The following is a 24,807-nucleotide window of genomic DNA, read 5'->3' on the forward strand; positions in this document are numbered from 1 at the left end:
AATTACTTCACCTGCTTTTGGACCCGTTGTGCTGCTTTTTCCTCCTTCATGTTGGGTCTAGCATTAAGGGAAAGGGCTCCCGAAACATTGGCTTCTTAGCGTCACTTCCTATTTCAAAATCAGTATTTTATGCCTGCAAACACCCCAAGGAGGAGCGCAGCCCCCACCAGACCCGTCACAGAGGAATAACCACTCGCCCACACAAATTACAAGTCCAGTGAACCTTTCCTGCGCGGGACAAGAGACAGAATTGGTTTTCGGTGAGTTCAGACGTCGCGGCACAGCCGTGCTCCCGTCGCTGATGCGCGGCGAACAGCTTTCTGCCGACCACAGGACACTGCAGCCAAGACACTGCCCAGGCAGAAACATGCTCACAAAACCCATCTTTTTTGCACGGAGCGTGAGAGGAGACCTGCTTTTTTTGTGCAACATCCAGTCGATCCCATCTTTTCTGTTTTCCTTGGTGATGCAGCGCTAACCGCCATGCGAACTACAAGGACGCCGACGGTCATCCTAAGCACAGGAACCCCACATTCCCCCTCCTGCTTCTATTTCCTACGCTGCCCGAGCCACTTCCACTTGCTTTGTCACTCCTAAGGCAATTTCTGAGTGCTGCAATTCAATTTTCCTTGCCCAATGGCAGCAGAGAGAGCACGCTAACCAGGTCACGCAGCGAAACAGGAACCAAGAGGCCAACGCTAATGCACACCACGGGTCACCAGCACAGCGCCTTCAACCCATCCCATGCTCAGCAACGGGGACACGAACAATACTTGCATGTCTTGGCTAGATATGGATGACCTAAATACCTCCGTTTCCGAGGCAGGAACGTGCCGCGAGAACATCTCCCTCTCTTGCCATGACTCCTTTGGATTTGCAAGGAAAAAGCCAAAGAGGATAGTCTCGGTTCCCATGCCATTGCTGTCTTTTTTGTGAATGCCATTAGGAGTTCCGTTTAGAAGGAGCAACGCAAATCTGCCTTTGTTAATCACCTTCTCCAGTTTTACCCACTGATCTGACTGCTGCCCCTCTCTCCTCCCAGATGAGAGATCTCAGGCTTTTCCTCCGGTAACCTCAGCTTATGGAACACAAAGAGAAGTCACAAATGAGGCGAAGTGGCCTCATTATGCAAAACCATAACCCACGGAGTTGCTCAGTCGGCTCAAGCGGGATGTTCCCACCGTGTACCGAGATGGCAGCTCCTCGTGGCGGACCCGGCAGAGGCAGAGGGCGTCATACCCTGAAGAGAGTGGCTGGTGCTTTGGAGGGGCTGGGCAGAGGGTGTAGTTTTGCCTCGTGAGCTCCAGCCGTGGGCCGTGGCTGGCAGCGACGGGACGGGTGAAGGCCCTGCTTGAATTTCCCTTGTTCCCCTCCCCTGGGAGCCAGGCACAGGGGGAAGCAGCTCAGATCTGCCAACAGCGGCGCCGAAAGGGTTTTGGGGCAAAGGGAGAGGCTGGATTCAACAGCACCAGGCTCTTTATGGGTGTACGGACCGAGAAATCACAGATGCAGAGAGTTTATTTCATTTATGTCTTTCTGCTCTGGACATAGAGAAGTACTTGCCTTCCTTGACTCCTGCAGCATTGCTCTTTGTGGCAGGGAATCGGAGAGAGAAAATACATCCCTTATAAAAGACTAACCTGCTCTCGGGGATTGATGGCTCCGCACACAATAGCCCTCTTTCAGCTGCTGCAGGAGGATGGGTGCTCAGTCTTTTAAAACAAAGAGCGCAACAAACCACAAAAAAACCCCAACTTTACAAGTGTAGAGCTGCGCTTTAAGGGCAGGGACAGGTCAGGGGGTGTTTCACCCAGCCTGGTTTAACCAGCTCTTTGCTGAGTCTCGCTTGAAAGCATTCCCAATAAACCTGCTGTTCCTGAGCTTTTTTTCCAGTGAGACAAGCTGACCCTACAGCCGTGCTGGCCCCAGTGCCGAGAGTAACAGGGTGAGCCCCAGCTGCCTGTTAGAGGCTGAATTTATCTGAACGGCAGTTCCATCCGCCTGAAGCGCGGTTTGACTTAGAGAAGTACAAAAAGCCCCTGTGAAACCATAGAATCATGGAATGGTTTGGGTTGGAAGGGACCTTAAAGCCCACCCAGTGCCACCCCCTGCCCTGGGCAGGGACACCTCCCACCACACCACGTTGCTCCAAGCCCCGTCCAGCCTGGCCTTGAACCCCTCCAGGGATGGGGCAGCCACAGCTTCTCTGGGCAACCTGGGCCAGGGGCTCACCACCCTCACAGCAAACAATTCCTGCCTCAGATCTCACCTAAATCTCCCCTCTTCCAGTGTAAACCCCCCTTCCCCCTCATCCCATGGCTCCCCTCCCTGCTCCAGAGTCCCTCCCCAGCTTTCCCGGAGCCCCTTTAGGGACTGGCAGGGGCTGGAAGGTCTCCCCGGAGCCTTCTCTTCTCCAGGCTGAACCCCCCCAGCTCTCTCAGCCTGTCCTCACAGCAGAGGGGCTCCAGCCCTCCCAGCATCTCCGGGGCCTCCTCTGGCCCCTCTCCAACAGCTCCGTGTCCTTCTGCTGTTGGTGCCCCAGCGATTATCGTCAACAGGGCGCCGAGCGCAGGAGGGAATGCTGTGCTCCCTACGTGCCCAGCTTTGCAAGTGGGTTTTTTTTTTTTCGTTTGGGGCCCTGAGATGCTCTTTCCCTCTCAGGGGTCCACACCAGCAGTGAAAGCTCTGCAAGTCCTTCCATACTCACAGAGACATCCGTACAGCCCCCAAACCTTCAGCGGCTTAATACCGCTGGAAGTGCCCGGGCCCTAGTGAGCATCTCTATAGAAAATGAAGATGGAGGAGCAGCATCCAGCTCGCTCGCTCTCAGCTGCCTCCTCTTTGTGTTTTCTAAGTGAGAAGCAATAAAAGCTGATTTACGTCATTCAGAGCCAGCAGATGTGACGGATGCAGACAGCAGACGGCAAATCAGCTGACCGAGGAGAGGCCGCTTTTACTGCTGGGTTTTGGGAGAGGCGCCACCTTAGCAGGGAGGAGACCGAACGCTTGGGGGTAAAACGGGGCCGAGAAAATCTGACACCATCATTCTTTTTTTTTTTTTAATTTTCCCTATTTGCCCCGGCCTCGCTTAGGGTTGGTTGGTTGGGTGAGGGCAGTGGTGGCCAATGCCAAATCCTTTCCCCCTTGTGTAAACGGACCGCTGCCCTCCTGTTGCTCAGCATCCTCAGAAACGCGTTGTAAAATCGAAAGAGCAAGCATTTGTGCGGCTCCGGCTTCGCTCTTGCGTCCGGAAAGCAGGCAAAGCGACGTTAAACAGCACCCCGAATTCTGCCATCAACGCGACCCGACCAACCAGGTGACTTCATGGAACGGTTTGCTCACAAACCTGCCTCGAAGGGGCCAGGAGACACAGCTCCACTCTTTTTGGGAAGAGAGGACTGCCACCTAACAGCAATCTTTCCCTCGACTCCTTCCTCACCACCAGTTTTCTGCCATTTTTGCCAGCGGGAGGATAAAGACCCTCGGAGAGACAGCACAGATGAAACCGTTCCCAAAATCTGAGCACGGCCTCCGACTCCTTCTTGTTAGACAAATGCAACCGGGTGCTTGCCACAGTCGTCGTTAGTCCCGAAAGCATGCAGCCCCGACACGCTGAATGAACGGCCAGGAGACAGTAATGAGGCTCCTCGCATCCTTTCTGTGTACGTAATTCGCTCGTATTAATTGCGCTCTAATACCAGGGAGCGCACGGCTCCTCAACTCGCTTTATTTCCAGATGGTATTTTGAGCCTAATGTCACAGTGGGAAGTCATAAAAGCTCTCCTAGAGCAAATTACCTGAGGAATCACACAGTTCCGGTCTCACTCAGGAAAATGAATTTCTGTAGCCTTGAGGAAATCGGTTACGCTCCCAGCCCGCGCCTGCCTCGGGCGCGCAGGGCTGTCCCGTGCCGCTGCACCACGGCGTGACCCCCGCGTTTGGTTTAAAAGCCCACCCGGCTCTACCCATCTCCTCTTGCTGGGTACAGCGTCCCCTTAGCGCACTTTGAAAACACCTGGGTCAGCTAGAAAGGAGAAATAAAAACACTGCGACTTCACCGGCGCAAGAAAGCGTTACCTGGGCGTGCAGGACTTGATTTTGAAGAGCGCGGAGGAGGACAAACCCCCTCAGGATTTCAGAGTCAGGGGGGAAACGACCGACAAAAGCACATTCCTGCAGCACCCCAGCCAGCATTCGGCGATCTCCGAGCAGTTCTCCCACAAAGAAGTGTCGGGGCCTCTGAGAACCCAGTTAGACTCACCGTGGTTTCGTCTTCATGGAGCACCTGGTCGTAGCCGCTCAGCGCCACGCAGAAAATGATCGCCGTGACATCCTCAAAGCAGTGAATCCACTTCTTGCGTTCTGACCGCTGGCCCCCGACATCAAAGAGCCTACGGCACAGGAGAAGACCGTCAGCTCCCGCTCTTTCTTAATTATGAGGAAACTTCCAGCAGTCTTGGCATGTTCGGACCATACGGTCCCTGGAAGGCTCCAAACACAAAGCAACAGGTCTTTAACCACTGGGTCTTCTCTGGAGAAGACCCAACCACTGTGCTGGCTCTTCCCCAGAGCCTGGAGCCAAGGAGGAGCAGGAGGAGCAGTGGCAGCCGAGGGACGTGGGGATCTGTGGGAGAGCCTCAGCAGCCTGCTGGCTCCCAAAGGCTCTGCGGAGCCCGGCGGAGACCCCGCGCTCTTGAGTTTTAAATGCTCTAAATACTGTGTGCGTGTGCGGCTTTCTGTCCTCACGCCCTCTTCTCTCTGCTGACTGGCATCACGAGGGCCAATATATAGCAATAACCACACGTGACAGGCCCACTTTGGAGATGAGATTTGGCCAAATATTTGGCCAAATATTACATTCACGAGGCTTGATCGGACTTGGGGCCGACCTCATATTATACCTCCCGACAAAGTGGTGTCGTTTGGGTTGGACGAAGGCACCGTGAGCTCCCACCTTAAGGGCAGTGATTTTCAAGCCAAACATTTCATACCGTTGACCCCCCAAAACACCTTGTTCTCTGCAGTGGGAGCCACCCGTGCATTAACCAGCAATTTAACAACTTCTTCTTTGGGAGCCATAGGGAAACCCCGTGACAAAGAGAGGCCCTGAAAATGTACCGGTCCGTTCAGTTTTAGACTAACCTGAAGTGGAGGTTTTTGAATGTGAAGTGGGTTTCTACGATGCCAGTTGTTTTGACCCTGGTTCGGAGGATATCCTGCTCCGTGGGCTGGTAGTCTGCAGCTCCGATTCGATCTAAGCTGTCTAGGTAGCTAAGAAGAAGAGAAAAGAAAAAGAAAAACAGATAAGAATAAGACACACACTAATCTTTGCCCATCTCAGATGAATCCTTCAGCTGCCTATTAATCTTTTTCAATCTCATTTTTCATGGCTGAATGTATTGTAGTTAAAGGAAAAAAGAAAAAAAAAAAAATCCTATTCTGGGGAAAAAGAAACGTGAGCAAACCCCACTAACCTAAGCATAAAATCTGATAGTGAACTGCAAGCAGGAAATTAAGAGCGCGTGTGTTCTGAGCCCTGATTGCAATCTGTGAAAATACACAGTCTTAATATTACTTGCTATTTTTATTCGCCGAGGGATGAAGGTCCCCGTTGGTCCGTTGCGCTGGATGCTGCACGCGCGCACCCCTTGCTGCCAGGGTTTATTCAGATAAGAGGTTGGAGCGTATGGGTCTGGCTCCCAGAACGGACAGGTCGAGAGCCACCTTTGGGAGCTGCCTCTCTCTCCGTTGGGAAAGGAGGGAGACGGGGCAGGTTGCCGCGAGGAGATGCCTCGCCTTCGGGCAGCTCAAACACAGGGACACGGATCCCCGCCAGCGAGTCACTGCTGGAATCCAGCACAGGGCTGGGACCGCGGGAGACAAAACCCAGGGCCCGCAGAGATGGTGATAATCTGGGAATATAAATTGTTTGTTTTTTTTTTTTTTCTGGGGGGTAAAGGGGATATCTAGCTTTCTAAAACACTCAAATAGGTTTAAACCAGTTACCCTTATTTCTGCTCTAGGCTTCAAATCTATGAACATAAGCAATGCCTCCATGGGCTGAAACTCTGGGGAGGAAGTCCTGTCCTTTGGCACGAAATGTTTTTGCAGAGGAACCCTACAGCTGCGCACTTATGACCACGATCCATTTTTTCATCCACATTCAAGACAGTTTTTCAAAACAGCTCCGCCCAACTAAATATAATTTAGAAGGAAAAGAGGAAGATGAAGACCAGGCTGGCTGGGGCTTTGAGCAACCTGGTCTCGTGGGAGGGCAGGGGGTTGGGATCAGATGATCTTTAAGGTCCCTTCCAACCTCAACCATTCTATGATTCTATGATTTCATGAATTTGGATTTAAATTTAATATGAATTATAAACACAGAGCTGTCTTTCTCACTACCATTGAGCTGCATGCAGACGCTCCAGTTCTTCTGAAAGGGGGTTTGATGTGCATTACGGCGCCTAAATGCCTAACTCTAGCCCCAGGAGCACCAATCTAATGCACGTGAGATGCTTTCACTGTACTGGGAATGTAGTAAAGCAGGTCTGCGCACCAGCGGCGCTCCTGCCCTTTGATGTCTGTGCCTCTGGCAGCCTGGATGTCACCCAATGGGGCAGTGGGGCAGGAGGTGACATGGTGTCAGCCATGTTCAGGTTCACCCGTTCAGGTGTCAGCCAGAGGATGGCAGCTGTGCCCAGCGCAGCTTGCGGAGAATAAAGAGTAGTAAGAGGAACTGTGCCTTTGAAGGGAAGGAAAAGACATTTTTGTCTCTGCTGAGTATGAAGTATTGTGTCCAGCTTTGGAATCCCCAGCACGGGAAGGACACGGAGCTGTTGGAGCGGGGCCAGAGGAGGCCCTGGAGATGCTGGGAGGGCTGGAGCCCCTCTGCTGGGAGGACAGGCTGAGAGAGCTGGGGGGGTTCAGCCTGGAGAAGAGAAGGCTCCGGGGAGACCTTCCAGCCCCTGCCAGGCCCTAAAGGGGCTCCAGGAAAGCTGGGGAGGGACTCTGGAGCAGGGAGGGGAGCCATGGGATGAGGGGGAAGGGGTTTACACTGGAAGAGGGGAGATTTAGCTGAGATATTGGGAAGAAATTGTTTGCTGTGAGGGTGGTGAGCCCCTGGCCCAGGTTGCCCAGGGAAGCTGTGGCTGCCCCATCCCTGGAGGGGTTCAAGGCCAGGCTGGACGGGGCTTGGAGCAACGTGGTGTGGTGGGAGGTGTCCCTGCCCAGGGCAGGGGGTGGCACTGGGTGGGCTTTAAGGTCCCTTCCAACCCAAACCATTCCATGATTCTGTGAATTTACCTGTGAGTGCAAGAAGGTAGGAGCTGCAACAATTCACATAAGACAGCCATGATGTCTAAGCTTGACTTTCTGTTTCAGTTTAGCTAAATGTGACTTCTTTTTTTTTTTTTTTAAACAACATAAAGTGTGGGTTTAGCCCTGATACGTAACCTAGTCACACCAACTCGCTCGGAGCACGCTTCCCCCTGTGCTTTGCCAAGGCACATCCCGCTGGGCTGGAACGCGCTGCCCCGTCCTGCCGCTGGAGATGCTTTCCCTGCCACATCAGACAGCAGGAAAAGTCTTCCCCTGTGTGTCCTGGAGGGAGTGCTCTGAGCCAGGGCTCCGGAGCGGGATGCCCAGTGTGCCGGGGCCGTGCACTCCGCTACCCGAGAAAACTCACTGCCCCCAGCTTTCCCGCTAGCCTGGAAAAACAAAAAACAACCAAACTCCACGCTAAGGTGAAACACAACCCTCACCCTGCTCACATTACATATTTTGGCTCCCCATCATATTTATCATCTGTTTTTTTTTTGCTAAAGAGTGCCAAGAGTCACGTCACCCAGCATAAAGTATATAAGCTAAGCAGGCTTCTTTTTGTTGTGCCCTTTTTCAAGCATTTAAAGCCATTGTGGTTTTTGTGACAGATGCTCCCTTAATAGCTTTATGATGGGCCCTGGATGGATGAATGGGGCTTCACTGGAAATCAGATCCTCCGCTGTGACGGCTGAAGCCACGATCACTCATCTATTCACAACTGGTGTCAGCTCCCGTTATTTAAGAGACAGCTGCATTTCTTCACATGTCCCCGCAGACCGAGCTCTGCAGCGCCGTTGTTCAGGGACCCGGCCGCTCCTCTGTCCTCAGGAACAAAAAAATACTTCAAGGTGATGATAAAAAGCGGAGGTGTGCGAGAGGCAGGGATTTTCTCTCCCTCTTGCAGCTCTTTGCAGTACCCTGAAGACCTTTGTCGCTTCCTCCATCTTCATTTTCTGGAATTTCCTATGATTCAACTCTCTTCAATTTAACTTTCCCTATTAATTGTTCTTGCCTTCGAGATCCTCCTTTAATGCTGGGCGTGCTGCAAATGAAGAAATCTACTGCAAACTGGCCAAAGGACTCGGCATCACAGCAGCACAGTGACAGAGGAGTTCGTTAATGTAATTACTGCTTTCAATGTGCGATGATTTCCCTGTGAACAGCAGCATCCTTTAAACCCCAGGCCCGTGCTGGGACTTCAGAGGGTTCTTGCTCTCGCTAACCGGCGTGCTCAGCCTTCAGCTCTTCCATGTGGCATTCCCCTCGGCTGCCCAACAGCCAATTTCCTCCAGATTTGACGGGGTCCTGCACACGACCTGGCTCTGAGGCTCGGAAAGCCTCACCTCCCTTCGCATCCTTGTCCATGGCGGTGACGCAGCCCGGCGTGCCCGGCTCCACCTGAGTTACTGGGGGGGTTGGATCAGAGGTTTGGGGGAGCTGGTGCAGCCTGCCAGCCTCTCGAGGGGGCAGGATGATAGCGAGAGAGGGAGGAGAGCCAAGCAGCATCCACCCCATCCACCCTCTGCTCCCTGACAGCATCCAGCATCCATTCCCAGTCGGGATATCTCCATAGGAACCTCGGCTGGGGGGTCTCTAGCATCTGGGTGAGGGCACAGGGACCGGAGCACCTCTCTGCTAAGGAAAGGCTGAGAGCCCTGGGGCTGTTCTGCCTGGAGAAGAGCGGGCCGAGAGGGGATCTCATCAATGCTCAGTAATAGCTAAAGGGCGGGGGGCAAGAGGATGGGGCCAGACTCTTCTCAGTGGTGGCCGGTGACAGGACATGGGGCAACGGACACAAACTGGAACATGGGAAATTCCATCTCAACATGAGCAAAAACTTTCCTGTGAGGGTGGCAGAGCCCTGGCACAGGCTGCCCAGAGAGGTGGTGGAGTCTCCGTCTCTGGGGACATTCCAAACCCACCTGGACGCGTTCCTGTGCCACCTGCTGTGGGTGACCCTGCTCTGGCAGGGGGTTGGACTGGATGATCTCCTTCCAACCCCAGCCATTCTGTGATGCTGCGATTCCCAGTCCTTAACTGGTGCTGTGACAGAGGAATACCCAGTATCCCCAACACCCCACCTGCCCCGGTGTCAGGCGAACTGAGCTCTGCGAGGCTGGTCCCTCAGGGTCACTCCCATGTGAAAGCATCCATCCCGGCTGCCGGACACCCCAGCTCCAATACCTGCTTGCCAACACACCCTTTGCCTTTTCTATGAACCCCCCTCCTCGTCTCTTTCCTCATTTCTAGCCTTTTCCATCACTCTCCATGTGTTTCTCAGTGACTTAAATTCTTTCAGCTGCCTGGGTCTGCTCTTCGTCTGTTCCCGCTACTCAATGAGGGTCAGCCATCAATTTACACGAAGGTACACAACGTTGTCAGTGCTGGTTTTGAGGCTGCATTCCAAAACTGTTTACTCCTCCGGCTGCTCTCCCCTGGAATTTCTCCCATCTCAGGCTGCAGCGGATATTTTTTCCACTGGACTTGGCCGCAGCTGAGCTCGTCTCCCCCCGCTTCCGCGTTATCTTCATTGCACGCTGCCGACATTCGAGCTCCACTGCACGGCTGCCACGCTAATATCCAGCTGCGGGACTGGGAATCTCAGGCAGGCTGCTGTTTGGATGCTGAGCTGATTTTGAGCTGCTGCTTCTTCTCCTCAGTTTCTGCTGGAGGTATCTCCGAGGCTTCACCAGAGCCCTGCCCGGGCTGCTTGGAAGGACCTGCTGGTCTGCTGGGTGCAAGCCTGAGCTGGTGGAGGATGGGATGTGCTGGGGTGCCACCTCTTCGGGAACAGGGAAACCCAAGTGGGGACAAATTGCCACACATGGATGACAGCACTCCTGGTATGCCCTCTGAGATGCTAATCTAAAGGCCAAACTGTTGCTGGAGATAATTGGTCGTCGCAGCCAACAGGCTCGATGACACATAATCCCCCTCAGAAGCTGGCATCTGTTTAACCAGCAGAAATGGGAGCACTTCGGAGGCTGTGGAGCGAGCGCTCGTCTCTCCCCGCTTCCCGCGTCATCTTCATGCCGACATCCCAGCGCCTTCCACTGCCCAGCTCTGGGGGCCGCACGCTGGCATGGAAGCGAATCTGAACTGACACATCAGCTCTTCTTTGCGGCTCGCCTTGCCCAGGGCTTGCAGGGGTTAAAAAAAGCCGAGGAAAGGTCAGGAGGTTTTTGAATACACGAGTAACCGTCTAGCATTTATACTCCTGAGACGAGCAGCTCCATTACTGCTTATATCTTTTATCTCAGATGCTTTGTTTTGAAGCAGATTGCAGGTTTCTGAGTCACTCGGTTTATCGGGCTCGGGGAGGTGAAGCCCCGACTATATTACGCTGCTAAAAGCAAAACACACAAGAAATGGCATTTCCCAAATACAGGGAGAGGAGCTCATCTAGCGGGGGCTACAAAAGGTCTATAAGGATGAGCTGATATTAAATACCTCCACAGAGTAATATTGAAAATAGGAGGTAAAGCTAGTTTCTCGCCCCTTCGTTTGCTGCTTCCAGCAGCATGTGGTGGCAGCACCGCTGATGCCGGAGACAAGCAGAAAGGACTGCTGTCCGAGTTATCCCATGGGAACAGAGCGGTGGCAGCAGCCTACGTGCAGCATTTGGCCGGGACCCCTCCCCGGGCACTCTGCCACCATGGGAACCTTCTCCCAGGGCTGTAGACCCTTTGCCAAAGGCTCCGCTGGCCGCTGTTTTGGGTGAAGGAGTGTAGCTGAGGTCGCTGGCTGCGGTCAGAGCTGGATACCTGTGGGGAGGCTTACACAGACCTACATTCAGAGAATCATTGAATGGTTTGGGTTGGAAGGGACCTTAAAGCCCACCCAGTGCCACCCCCTGCCCTGGGCAGGGACACCTCCCACCACACCACGTTGCTCCAAGCCCCGTCCAGCCTGGCCTTGAACCCCTCCAGGGATGGGGCAGCCACAGCTTCTCTGGGCAACCTGGGCCAGGGGCTCACCACCCTCACAGCAAGCAATTCCTACCTCAGATCTCAGCTAAATCTCCCCTCTTTCAGTGTAAACCCCTTCCCCCTCATCCCATGGCTCCCCTCCCTGCTCCAGAGTCCCTCCCCAGCTCTCCTGGAGCCCCTTTAGGGACTGGAAGGTCTCCCCAGAGAACTGTCTGTTCATGTCTGTTGAGGTTACTGGCAATGAAATGGTTAAACGTCTGTTGGGTTTTTCTTGCCTCAAAGGTGACACCTTGGCAGTCCTTGGGCAGGCAGCACCCAGCTCACCACCTCCTCCTGCTCCAGACGCCTGGGCTGGGGCAGGGGCAGGGCAATGGGGACTTCAGCAGAGCAAGCCTGGGGACACCAGCATCTTCCTAGATGCTCCTCCATCCTGCCGGTCCTGGCCTCTGTCCACGCCTCCTCAGTGAAGGAAAGGCCATGCGCAGGTTGTCCCAGCCTCCTCCTGTTGGCTGGCGTTGTATTTGATTGAAAAAGCAGAGCCCCGTTTGTCAACAGACGCAGCTGAGTCACCGCCAGGTTATTTTCTACTCCATGTACAGAGGCGCTCGACGGTCAGCTCCAACATCGTCTCCTGGCAAATGCCGAGTTTTTAATCAAGGTTGTCACGAGCAGGATCCATCTCGTCTAACTCCAGGTGCTTAGGTGAAGATGTCTCCACCCGAGTGCTCCTTCCTCGTTCATGGATGGAAATAGGCATTTCTGATGTCTGTTATCCGTATCTGGCCTTAGCTTGTACCCTAACTTCTCCCTTTCTTTCACTGATGAACAAATAGCTGAACATACATTTAGTACTGAACCCATTTAATATTTAGTGACTGCAGAGTAAGGATTCAGAGGACAAATACCGGGTTTATCAGTAGTGTCTCTGCAGGAGCATTGTAAACTCTCCTAGTGTCTTCCACAAGAAGAGAAAATGTGTGGATGCTGCTTCCCGAAGGTGTGATACGGGTCAGTACGGCTACCCAGGGCGGACGGCGCCGGACAAGCGCCCAGAGGCTCTCGGCACCGCAGAGTTTTTCCTGCAGAAGCCATGCCCAGCCGGACCTGCTGTATGGAAAGGGGGAAAAAAACCACGCCAGCCCACTCCCAGAGCCCAGCACTCAGCCAGCGCCCGCGGCGGTGATGCAACATGTGTCTTAAATAATCATCGGTTATGAAAGCCTTGAAATGACGCCAAGCGGCGGCACCGCGTCCCTTCAGAAATCAATCCCACCTGAGGGTGGGGACCACGGCGCACACACGTGTGTGCAGAGCCCTCCGCTCCTCCTAGGGAAAGCCAGAAGGCGATATGTGCTGCTCCTCGGGTGCTTCCAGGGGGGAGGAGGAGGAGACCTTAGAGGATACGCCATTCAGCTGGGAGGGCAGGAGCATTGCCTGGCATTTTCTGAGCCCAGCCCAGAGAAGGGAGGTCTTGGGAATTCGCTCCTGGACTTTAGGAAACTTGTTTTTTGTTCTTTCTGGCTGTGTTTCCCACTCGGCCAGCCTGGCCTCGACGGGAATCACACCGCAGGCTCCGCCGTCCTGCTGCTGCTCCTGATGACAAATCTCATCTCACGTCCATCCAGATGAGATACTGCCACGAGACGCTCCCCACCTCCCACCGCTTCTGCTGCCTGCTTCTCGCTGGCTGCTAACAGCCAGAGCGATGGTCACCAGGCCCAGGGATTACTGGGGTTATTTTCCTGAATGAACGCTGCTGGATGCGCTGGGTTTTCATTAGTCGCCCCTGGGAAATGAGGAGGATGGTCCCTGCCGTTAAAGGGTGGTGCCAACCCTTGACAACAGGGATGCTACCTTTGCCATGCCTATTTTTTGCCCGGCACTGAAACGGGACCCCGAGCTGTTTGCTCAGACCTTGCCGAGTGCAAGCGAGCGATGCGGCCGTGGAAAAGGAACAGGAGTCGTGCAGCAGGCTGTACAGGGCTTGTACATCAAGATCAACTTGACAAGTTGATATTAATACTAATGATAGGCAGGAGGAATGAACAAAAGCAGGTTGGGGTGGAGCTGTCCTAGTTAGACTTGCAGTTTTCCGAGGCATGACTGGATCCAGAATAATTTTTAGCATCGCATGCAGATGAGCAGAGTCACTAAATAGCAACCGTATAGCAAAGGTACTTCAGGACATGAGGGTCTCCGGGCCTAAGCTGCTGGCTGGCTTTGCTCACGGGTGGCAGTTTGGTCAGCAAGGTATCATGGTCTGGTTACCGCTGGAACAAAAGGACACTGTGGTAGAGCGTGAGTCTGTGAGCAGAGAGCTCTGGCTGGGGGAGAGGTGGGCTTTGGAGGAAAAGCCAAGGCTAACAACCTGCTCAGGAACGGTGTTGGGGTGGTCCTGGGAGAGCAGATGTGGGCTCATCTTCCTGCAGTGACATTTGAAAATTGGACGCTACGTAAGCGGGGATGATGAAGACTTTTTTACATATTGGAGCCCTTACAAAAGGGAAAACCGACGTGCCTGGATCAGATCAATGACCCACCTAGCTTCACTAGTGTCCAGGAGCAGATGTTGAGAGAAGAACGTGAATACAGGGCAAGCACGCAGTACTCAGGCAGTTTTCCCAGCCTCCAGTACTTCATATGGATAGCGGATATCTTTATATTTATTACCCCTGCAGTGATTTTCCTTATAGAAATGTGTCTAGGCGCCTTTTGAAGCAATGGAAGCTTCTACCAGCCACACCTGCAGCAAGGAATTTCCCAGCTCAGCTACCGTCTGGGTGAAAAACTGCCTCTTCCTGGTTTTTAAACTGCCATGTCAGAGTTTAACTTTGCTAATTACTGTACGGGAAGAGCTGTCCTCTCTCTCCTCCCCATTCCCCACTTGTGGAGCGTCCCCTGGGGAGCATGTCTGCTCTGCTCCTGAGACGTTCCTGTGTAGCAGCTCTTCGGAGCCTTTCACCACACCAGGAAGGGGTGATGGGTCCTCATCTCCTGGGTCCTATCTGAGATGGGGAAAGGAGGGAGCCACAACTGCCTTGTTCTTTACACCGAGGGTGGTGAGCCCCTGGCCCAGGTTGCCCAGAGAGGTGGTGGAGGCCCCAGCCCTGGAGACATTCAAGGCCAGGCTTGAAGAGGCTCTGAGCAACCTGATGTAGTTGAAGATGTCCCTGCTGACTGCAGGGGGGTTGGACCAGATGGCCTTTAAAGATCCCTTCCAACCCAACACATCCTATGATTCTATGATTCTATATGTAACTCTGCTCTACGGTCACTCGATACGATGCTATGTGGAGCAGCAGATTAACACTGGCCCCCTCAGAGCCACTGCCCGGGCAGATCTGGCGGATGTGGTTTGCTCCCAGTGGTGCGATCCCTTTTAGAAGCGTCCTCATGTGGGCAATGCCGCTGTTTACGCAAAGCCTCTGTGATTTAAAGCACTGCTTAGCGCCGAGCCGCTGGCCACGGGGCACCCCGGCCTTCGTTTTCGTGAGCGAAAGATTTTTACGGGGGCTGGCTGGATCTCTCCAGCGGGGCTACATAAACCCCAGCCCGCCGGCGTGACGCGCGGCTCAGGCTGTGCAAGGTCTTCTGTGCCGGTGGCCCTGCTCGCAGGTGTCCTCCACACAGGCACCCCATGGAGCTTCGGCTGAAGTGGAGGAAGGCTCAACAGCTCCAGCCCAGCTCCCGCTTTACGTAGACCTCTGCTTCCTTCGTGACCAGCTCTGAAGGACAGGAGCTGGAGCAGGGATGAAGCGTGGTGGGACTCAGCGCCCTGGAAGCGAGCAGGATCTATGCCTAAACCTTTACGCAACAGAATAAGTGGGTTTGATGCTTTTTCTTTTCCTCTCCTCCAGGATTGCTGTTATAAACCTGCTGACAGAGGAGCTGATGGCTTTCTATACTATTAAAAAAAAAAAAAAAAAAGAAGAAAGAAAGGAAAGAAAAGATGGGGCTAAAAATAAGCCACGGGGAGTTTGGGATAATGAAGGGTTTGTTCTGGGAAGGAGCCCTGATCAGAGGACGCAACCCCCGCGCTGCAGCGGGGCTCCGGGCTGGTTCACCTGCACGGCGTTCAGCTGCTCCAGCCCAAACGGGGACAGACACTGCTGAGAACGGTCCCCCACGTCCCCCCGGGCGAGCATGCCAACGGCTCGCTCACCCCAGCCCTCCTCAACACTGCCCCGGCGGCCGATTCCATTTGGCCCCCAGGCAATCCGGCGAGCTAATTACTCAGAATTACTCCAACCCTGGATGGCCAACAGCTGTGACCACAGATGAAACCAGTCCCGCAGACTCCAACCTTTTGGTCAGCCGCCAGCCAGGGAGATTCGCCATCCGGGCGCGCAGGAAGGCCCAGGACATCTATCCGCGCAGTAGGGGAAGCAGCTTTAAAGTATTCCTTTCTAAGCCGGAAGGAAAAAATGCGATATAGCGGCAGTGTTTTTGTAGTGCTAGGTGTCTGCCGGCGGCAGGGGTAGGACTGGCGAGGGATTTAGATCTAAAGCGCTAGTTAACGAGATCCGCGGCCCCGTATTGAGTAGGTAGAGGATGCCCATCGCTGGGTGACGGCGCAATTATGGTGGTGGTGGTGGTGGGGTCTGTTGGGAGCTGATTTCAATCAGGGGCCTCATTTACCCACTCACTGTGCTGAGGCAGACGTGCTGCTGGCGATGGAGTGGGAATCGTGTTTCTGGATCTTCTCATCTGTCCATTTTCCCAACCTATTAGCAAGCTATGGGGATTTCTGCTTTCAAATCCCATTTCAGCATCCCTGCCAGAAACGGTGGGTACCAAAACCAGCCGACGCTCTGCCGTGGACAGATACAACCCACAGCTAGCAAAAGCAAAACCTGGAAATTTTACCCACGGCTGCACGATAAAAACGTCTTGGTTATCCCAGACTTAGGTGGATCTTTTTGGTGTGTAAGGTCTGTGCTATCCAAATGGACGTTCTGGTCCTTCTCAGAGGCTGTCAGGCTGAGGCTCCTCCTAGAACGGCTTTGCTTGTGGTATTGCAGCATTTTGGTTTCATTCCAGGCCGGATCCAGAAGCAGAGATACGTGAGGGAAAATTCATGGAGTTTCTCAGCCCTTTAGAAAATATCCAGCCGTTGTTAGGAGGAGATTTGTTTGCCGCGTACCAAAATAGCTCGGTTGTTCCCACCAGGGAAGGCTGTCACTTGGGCCAGGCTGGTCAGGCGAGATGTCCTGCTGACCGCCACTTTTCTGTTCTCCCTCTCTTACAGGCATGAGCAACCTCAGAGAGGTCTGTAGTCGCAGCCCCCTGCTGCCAGACAGCCACCCTGGAAGGTCATGCTCCTGCAGCCCACCCCATAGACGTCTGAGTCGCCCCCAGGTCTCAGCAGGAGGGGGCTGATCCCTGTGTTCAGCAGAAGATGCATCAGGGAAGCGTGTGGGATAAAATCAGCTTGGGATACTCCATACGGGCCAGCCCGGCCGCAGAGATGGTGCGAGAGATGAGCTGAGGACACCACCACCACCGCGCGTTCCTCCGCGAGGGCTGGGGACAGCTACTGCCTCTGCACTTGAGGTTGTGCAGAGACTTTCCCCTCTGCCCTGGCGACACGCCCCTGCCAGAAGCCGGCTTTATAACAAGAAAGACAACCTCTGCTGTCTGCCCGTGGCCCTGCCAGCGACCATGTCTCTCGGGAGCGAGCCGCGGTGCTGCAGTAAGCCAGGTGGTTGGACCAGGAATCCCCACCTGCTTGGTGGGAGAGGTCTGAACCAACCCAGGAGCTCTTCATTTCCAGTGGGAGGATGGACCTGGCCCAGAGCAGCATTAGGTCTGGAAAACATCAGGACTTCTACCAGACAAGATGGACTTTATTGCCAATAAATGCTTTTGCTGAGCTTCATCTTGGCCGCAGAAGAGGAGGAGAGCATCTCGAGCAGATGGCTGGTGAGCACAAGCATCACCTGCGTTCCTGCATTCTCTGCTGCTGGAGCACCTCAGCTCCCACTGACCGGGACTGATGTGCCCGCCCAACTTCCCACCGGAGCAGGGAAACGTTATTAATCGCATTTGCTTTAGGAGGAATATAAGTATTAAGGGGAGAGAAGTCAGTTTGTGGTCCCAAAATCGCAGTCAGGAGCTTTAACCACAAGATCTTTCCATACCGAGTTTTATAACCCTTAAGGAATATTCTTCCATGATTTTAACAGGGATTTTGCCCGTGTAGGGGCAGATACCGTAAGGCTGGTAGGAATTTGCTGGCCTAGTATAAGAAAGAAATATATTCCCTACATAAAGAGCAGCCTATACGATGGTGTTACAATTGATGACTAAATCCTAAGTTAACCAATAATTTGAAGAGAGATCAATAAATGCTTTTTTTTTTTTTTTTGGTGAACAAAGAATGCTGAAAATGGATGTTGTCATGTACTTTTCTGCTCCATCCCGTATAATTTCATGCATTCCTATAGGGATTTTGATGAGTTCTGCAGATCAATGACGCTGCATTTAAACACAAGCTAAGCAGTAATTACAGATGCATGCAAGATTTATTCATCTGGTGGCCCTGCACCAGCTGATGGAAGGATCAGCCGTATCCAATCAATGTTTGAAGCTTCTCAAAATAAAGAGCTTTTTGGCTCCCACTGTGAAGTGAAAATAAAAATAACCCCTTGAATCCCAGGAGTGCCCCCCTATGTCATAGAATAACAGAACCATAGAATGATTTATGTTGGAAGGGACCTTAAAGCCCACCCAGTGCCACCCCCTGCCCTGGGCAGGGACACCTCCCACCACACCACATTGCTCCAAGCCCCGTCCAGCCTGGCCTTGAACACCTCCAGGGATGGGGCAGCCACTGGCTCCCCTCCCTGCTCCAGAGTCCCTCCCCATCTCTCCTGGAGCCCCTTTAGGGACTGGCAGGGGCTGGAAGGTCTCCCCGGAGCCTTCTCTTCTCCAGGCTGAACCCCCCCAGCTCTCTCAGCCTGTCCTCCCAGCAGAGGGGCTCCAGCCCTCCCAGCATCTCCGGGGCCTCCTCTGGCCCCGCTCCAACAGCTCCGTGTCCTCCTTGTGCTGAGATGTCCCTACAGGGAAGGCTGCAGGATGGATCTGGGTCACAGCTGCACCGTTGCCCTTGCTAAGCCTTGCCTTTGCGCACCCAGAGATGCTCTCCACCTTGGGTCTTCTTCACACACTCACTGCATGACCCACTTGTCCCTAGGGCTGGGGGCTGGACTGATGAGATTTAAGGCACAAGGGAGGAAAAAAAGAGGAGAATGGGCAGTGCAGAGGGAGCGGGCAGCCAGCGTTCCCTGGGATCATCTCCCGCAGGGTGCAGCGGGGTGCCCAGGCTCGGCGTGATGGGGGGGAGCCAGCGTGACGTGCCCCGCTGCGGCGTGAAGGGAGCAGCTGGGGGACTGCAGCCGGAACCACAGAGGTGTGTGATGTGGCTCTGTTGTTATGGGAACACGTGGCAGGGGATGCAAGGTAGCATGTTTAAAGGCAGATGCTGGATTTCGGCCAATTTCTCTTCAGGTTTTCCCTGCTGATGTGGGTTATGTGGCCATATTGGAGCTCTACCCTCCCATGGAGCAAAGGTGCTTGCTCCCTCCCTGCTGTCCCCGCGAGATGCCCCGACGAGCCAGGGAGTCCCGCTCTGCGACGCTCTTTGCCGGGACTTCAGACAGGGCACCAGCGCTAATCCTACACCCAGGTTTCTCCTCAAGCTGGTGGAAAGCAGCGGCACATCAAGCGGAGTCAGCAGGGTCAAAGCAAAACCTGACGCCCTCCCGTGCTGCTTCCGTCCCGGGGCGAGGGAAGCCGAAGAGCGGGACGAACGGACCGACGCGGGCGGCCCAGGGGTTTGGGGAGCACCTTCAGACACTCGGATGGGCGCTTGCACACCGGTCAGAGAAACCTTTGGTGAGACAAACAGGTCATGCGGGTCACCTCTGCGTGTTTAGCACGTTTTTTTAGGTCCTACCAACTATTTTAAGCAGATGCTCTTAAGTCTCCCAAATCTTCTCTCTCTTCAACACTTATAAACACTTGAAGGGTGGGTGTCAGGAGGATGGGGCCAGGCTCTTCTCAGTGGTGCCCAGTGACAGGACAAGGGGTAACGGGCACAACCTTGACCATAGGAAGTTCCACCTCAACATGAGGAGGAATTTCTTTCCTGTGAGGGTGGCAGAGCCCTGGCACAGGCTGCCCAGAGAGGTGGTGGAGTCTCCGTCTCTGGAGACATTCCAACCCCGCCTGGACGCGTTCCTGTGCCACCTGCTGTGGGTGACCCTGCTCTGGCAGGGGACTGGACGGGATGATCTCCAGAGGTCCCTTCCAACCCTATGATTCTATGAAAAGTGATGGTGGCCGCTCGAGTGAAGCCGGCGGGGCTGAGCTTTGCTGCCCTGCCCCATGTGCTCCACTTCAAAGGAAGCTCCAGTGGTGCCGGGAAGCAGAGGCAAGTGGGGAACCCACCCTGCCCTGCCCAGAGAGCAGCCGCTGGGGGGGAAGGGGTTGCCCAGAGGTACGGCCCAGGTGTCCTGGGCTGACAGCTCCCCTCTGTCACCTTCGGGACTGGCACTGCCACCACTGCATGCAGGTGGGACCCGGCCAAGACTCTGGGTGGCGAGATGCGGCTCCTCATCGCGGGTGGGGAGGAGGCTCTTCTCTCCTCAAGGGCGGTCCCCTGGCAGGATACAGGTACTTGAGCTCCCGGGTAGAAACGTGTAGCCTTTTTTTTTTCCTGAGTTCATTTGAAACTTCTGTATTCCTGTCATTCGTTTACGTATTTTTGTTCAACGAGATACTCCTCCAGGGATTTCTTAATGCAAAGTTCCCCCTTCCAACATCAGTTTAACTTGAGTAAAGGTTTTTGCCTGGACTCCGTTATCGATTCCCAGCTCTCAGCAGCTGCTAGCTTGTGTCATCCTCCTCGTGGCTCCATCTTTCTCCTATTCCTGCCCGTTGCAGACTTGGCCTCGCTGTTCAGCACGCTCCCTGATGCCGTATTTCTCATGTTGGGGATTGCAAGACCGCGGAGCTGTTTAACTGAAAATGTTTAAACTGACGTTAAGGCTGCTCGGTGGGATGTGCTGGCTGGTATTTTCCCGAACGAGGATTTGGAAATGGTTCTTAGGCTATCGTCAAACCTTACGCGCCAAGAGCAGCACTGAGGGATAGCGAAACGCTGATTTATGCCGTTAAAAGTGCTGTCAGAGCCTCAGAGGTACCGCGACCGCTTGCAGGGTGGCACAGTTTTGGAGCACTGAATGTCTTTTTGATGCCGGTGCTGCCAGCAAACCTGCTGCTCAAGGCAGCCTGGCAGGGAAGGGGTTACAGGGAGGAAAAGTGGTTCATAAATCCCCAGCCAGGCTTGGACTAACTGCCAAAACCCGAGCTGACGCTTCCTTGGCCTGGCTCCACGGTGCGGTCCGTGCCTGGTTTCTCTCTCTCTCCCCTCTATCTCTTCCCTCCCCTCCCACCAGCATGGAGAAGGTGCTGCCGAAAATCCAGGCTGAGCACCATTTCTCCTCTTTTTTTCACACCCCCCCCCCCAATAAATTCAGCCCCAGAAGAGACCCCCGGGGACCTCGGAGGAGGTGCCTTCTCCAGGTACCGGCGCATTTAGATACTTGAGATGCATAGGAGGTGGGGAAGGTGTGAGAATGAGGATTTTGGCACAAGGAGGGGTGTTTGCTTTGCTGAAATCCAGCCATCTTCTGCTCTGAACGATGCTGTGGTGACCGAACCAAGCAGCCCTGCCCGGAGCCTGCGCCCATCCACAACACGCTCTGCAGAATTACCCTGAGAGCCTGGGTATGGGATGCCCGGGGGGGATCATGCAGGAAATTAGAGGGGATCTGTGTGCTATGCCAGCGACCTGAAGGTGAGGAACAGGTCTGTAGAAGGTGAAATAATAGTTTATCTATCTAGAGTATCAGTGTTATTTTTACTCTAAAAGGTACGGATGAATGAACTGACACAGAGCTAGCACTAGCTCTGTGTGTTGCAGGGACGAAAAAAAAAGAAAAAAAAAGATAATAACAGGAAAAGGTCAAGAATCTGCCTAAAGGTATCTGGCTCATGGTGCTGTCTGGGCTCACCCCCGGCTTGTACCAGAGAGTGGCACCGAGGCAGCAACGCAGCAGCCTCACCGTAGAATCACAGAACCAGAGAGTGGTTTGGGTTGGAAGGGACCTTAAATCCCACCCAGTGCCACCCCCTGCCCTGGGCAGGGACACCTCCCACCACACCACGTTGCTCCAAGCCCCGTCCAGCCTGGCCTTGAACCCCTCCAGGGATGGGGCAGCCACAGCTTCTCTGGGCAACCTGGGCCAGGGGCTCACCACCCTCACAGCAAACAATTTCTGCCTCAGATCTCAGCTAAATCTCCCCTCTTCCAGTTTAAACCCCTTCCCCCTCATCCCATGGCTCCCCTCCCTGCTCCAGAGTCCCTCCCCAGCTTTCCTGGCGCCCCTTTAGGGACTGGCAGGGGCTGGAAGGTCTCCCCGGAGCCTTCTCTTCTCCAGGCTGAACCCCCCCAGCTCTCTCAGCCTGTCCTCCCAGCAGAGGGGCTCCAGCCCTCCCAGCATCTCCAGGGCCTCCTCTGGCCCCGCTCCAACAGCTCCGTGTCCTTCTGCTGTTGGTGCCCCAGCGCTGGAGGCAGCACTGCAGGGGGGTCTCACAGAGCGGAGCAGAGGGGCAGAATCCCCCCCCTCGCCCTGCTGCCCACGCTGCTTTTGATGCAGCCCAGGATGCAGTTGGCTTTCTGGGCTGCAAGTGCACATTGCCGGGGCGTGTTGAGCTTCTCATCCACCATCACCCCCGAGTCCGTCTCCCCAGGGCTGCTCTCCAGCCATTCTCCACCCAACCTGTATTTGTGCCTGGGACTGCCATGACCCAGGTGCAGGACTGTGCACTTGGCCTGGTTGAACTTCATGAGGTTCACACAGACACATCTCTCCAGCCTGTCCAGGTCCCTCTGGATGGCACCCCTTCCCTCCAGCATGTCGACCACGCCACACAGCTTGGTGTCATCAGCAAACTTGCTGAGGGTGCACTTGATCCCATTGTCCATGTCGCAGACAAAGATGTTAAACAGCACCTTCGGCTGCCTTCAGCTCCCCTGCCCAAAGCAACGGCTGTCTCACCAGCATGTGTGCTGGGAAAAAACAGCGACGAGCCCCTTCTCGGGTCTCCAAGGGAGGGAAGAGGTGGGAAGGCGATCCTGGCACTGGCCCAGCCCCGGGACCGCACGTCCCTGCCAGCTTTGGGGAGCCGGAGGCAGGGGCTGGGGAGCAGCCGAGCCCAATGCTCTCCGTGGGCCTGTTAATGAACCCCCCCAATTATTCACAGCCCTCCCCACCATGCTCCCTGCCACCAGACACCCCCGGTGCCACCTCTCCTCCGAGATGCCCCATGGACACACAGCACTGGGCATGCCCAAATCCGTGACGCCAAGCCCCGGCCACGTCTTCTACATGGAGAGAGAAACCCTGTATTTCCCGCTTTCCCACCTAAAAAGCCGTAGGAAATCAATGGCTGGCGGTCGAATATCGGCTCAGCGCTTGGCCTGGATAAGCAAGAAACCATGTGGTGTTTGCTACAGGGCTAATTAGAGCTATTATATCAATTAGTCTGTGAAATGATCAGTGCCCGGGGCTCCACCAGGAGAATCCCCATTTCGGCAGGACCCTCTTGGCTGAGTGCGGGGTCACCCGGACCCCCCTCGCCAGGCTCTGCCCGCCCGCCTTCGCCGCTCTTGCCACCCTGGATGTCACCCTCTCATCCATGGGAGCGTGTTTATTGTCCCCATCGGGGGACCAAGATGAGGAGTTTCAACCCGCTGACCGACCCCGGGCTCTCGGGGGTCCCCGGGGAGCTCTGCCTTCCTACCGGGGGCCGTGCCGCCCTCCCCTCGTGGGCACAGCTCCGGGCGCTCCGTCCCCATCATCGCCGACTCCTGTGATTTTATGGCAAGTGTCACAACGTTTGCTGCATTTCTTTTTTTGGTTTTTTTTTTTTGTTTGTTTGTTTGTTTGTTTATTTGCTTTTTTTTTCCTTCCATTTTGTTCTCTCTTAAAGCCTCAGCCCCTCAAGGCTGGATATTAGATGGACTAGTTGCTTAAGGAAATAGAAAAGGACTTTCCAGCTCTCCTGTTCGCAGACAAAAGGCTTTAAAAGTATAAGCCAGAGGGCTTAGGAAGCAGCAGATAAAAGCAATTTTCCAATGGTTGTCTCAACATATATTGAAAAACAGGGGCTTTTTAGCTAAGCTCGTGATTGGTTTGGGATTTAACTTCCCCAACCTTAAACACCTGAGCGTGGCGGTGCTGCACTGCTGCCCCTCTTCTAGCAGGGGGGGTGCACATGGACGGGACCCCGGCAGCGGGAATGGCAGCGGCTGCACGCCTCCAGCCGTCACTCCAATGATTTTTGGGCTCTCTTGTGCCACGGGGTTTGATGAATCGCACGCGGCACCCTCTGAACAAGGGGCAGGACCAAGGATGGGGTGACCGAGGGAGGAACGGCACCCCCGTGGTGGGCTGCGGTCCGAGGAGGGGAGCGTCGCGATGGGAAACCTGGGGCAGGGAAGGGCTGGTGGCGGTGAAAAAGTGATGGAGGAGGAATGGGAGGTAGCTGCATCCTGAGAGCACGGAGCTTATCTGATTTCTGGGACAGGACCCCTGTGGGAGGGCAGCTCCCCATCACGCCGCTGTCACCGGTGCCTGCAGATCCGCGTGGGAGACGGCTTGCTCCATGCCGGAGCCTGGCTACCAAGAAATCCCCACGTTCCTGCCGTTCTTTGCCATTTAAGGGTTTCAAGTGGATGGCAAATACGTCAGGAAAAGACGTGTCGCCTCCCGGCGCCGCAGAGGGTGCCAGACCTGACGCCGGCGGCGTGAAGAAGAGCGGCGGTAGGGTGGCCTCCCGACAGCTCCGCCTGCAGATGGGCTGCAGACCCCCCGGGGCTGAGAGCAGCCCGATGGTTCCCGGCCCGCCACCGTGTGCTGCGGGGGGACGGGGGCTCCCGGCCCCTGGTGACCCACCAGCTGGCATGAAGCAGGAATTACCCATGCAGAGGGACGTCTCGAGCTACCAGATGCCCCAACGGAGCTTTGAAAAGCGAAACGCTGGCCGGTGGGAGCCACCCCATCTCCCGCCCTCGCCCCGTGGGAGTGATGCTGGCCGCGTTTCGCGGGGCGCACGGTACGTCCGACGGCGAGCTGCAGAAAGCTCCCTGGGTCCGCAGGAGATAGGAGGAGCGAGGGCTGTGGAGCTGCATCCACCCCCTGGTGCGGGAAGGAGGTTGGGGCGAAAGGCGGGAGGCCACGGTGACGGGCTGTGCAGGGCGCGAGCGCTGCTCCGCCGAAAGGCAGAGCTGGTGGGAGACGGGGGAGCGGCGGAAAAACAAATCCCACGGAACATCAAAAAAAAAAACCCCAAAAAAACCACCACCCAAAAAACCAACCCAAAACCCCAACCCCAAGCCTTGGTGGCAGCCTGCCAGCTCCAGCTGGTTTCGTAAGGACGTTTCAGCCTAAAAATACACAAACGCGCAGCCAAAAAATAGTCAGGTCTT

The 24,807-nt window shown here is 54.8% G+C and overlaps 1 protein-coding gene across 2 annotated transcripts in view; it reads right to left on the minus strand.

The window, feature by feature from the left end:
* GNAO1 (G protein subunit alpha o1) overlaps positions 1–24,807 on the minus strand; it is a 161,021-nt gene that overhangs the window by 19,721 nt on the left and 116,493 nt on the right. For both annotated transcript variants that reach the window (XM_054199008.1, XM_054199007.1), the window contains exons 5-6: positions 5,143–5,271; positions 4,262–4,391 (exon numbers count right to left, since the gene is read on the minus strand). In XM_054199008.1, coding sequence (XP_054054983.1) covers positions 4,262–4,391; positions 5,143–5,271 — 259 coding nt within the window. The remainder of the gene's footprint in view (positions 1–4,261; positions 4,392–5,142; positions 5,272–24,807) is intronic.

This window comes from Rissa tridactyla, chromosome 4 (assembly GCF_028500815.1).
Source record: "Rissa tridactyla isolate bRisTri1 chromosome 4, bRisTri1.patW.cur.20221130, whole genome shotgun sequence".
Lineage (NCBI taxonomy): Eukaryota > Metazoa > Chordata > Aves > Charadriiformes > Laridae > Rissa > Rissa tridactyla.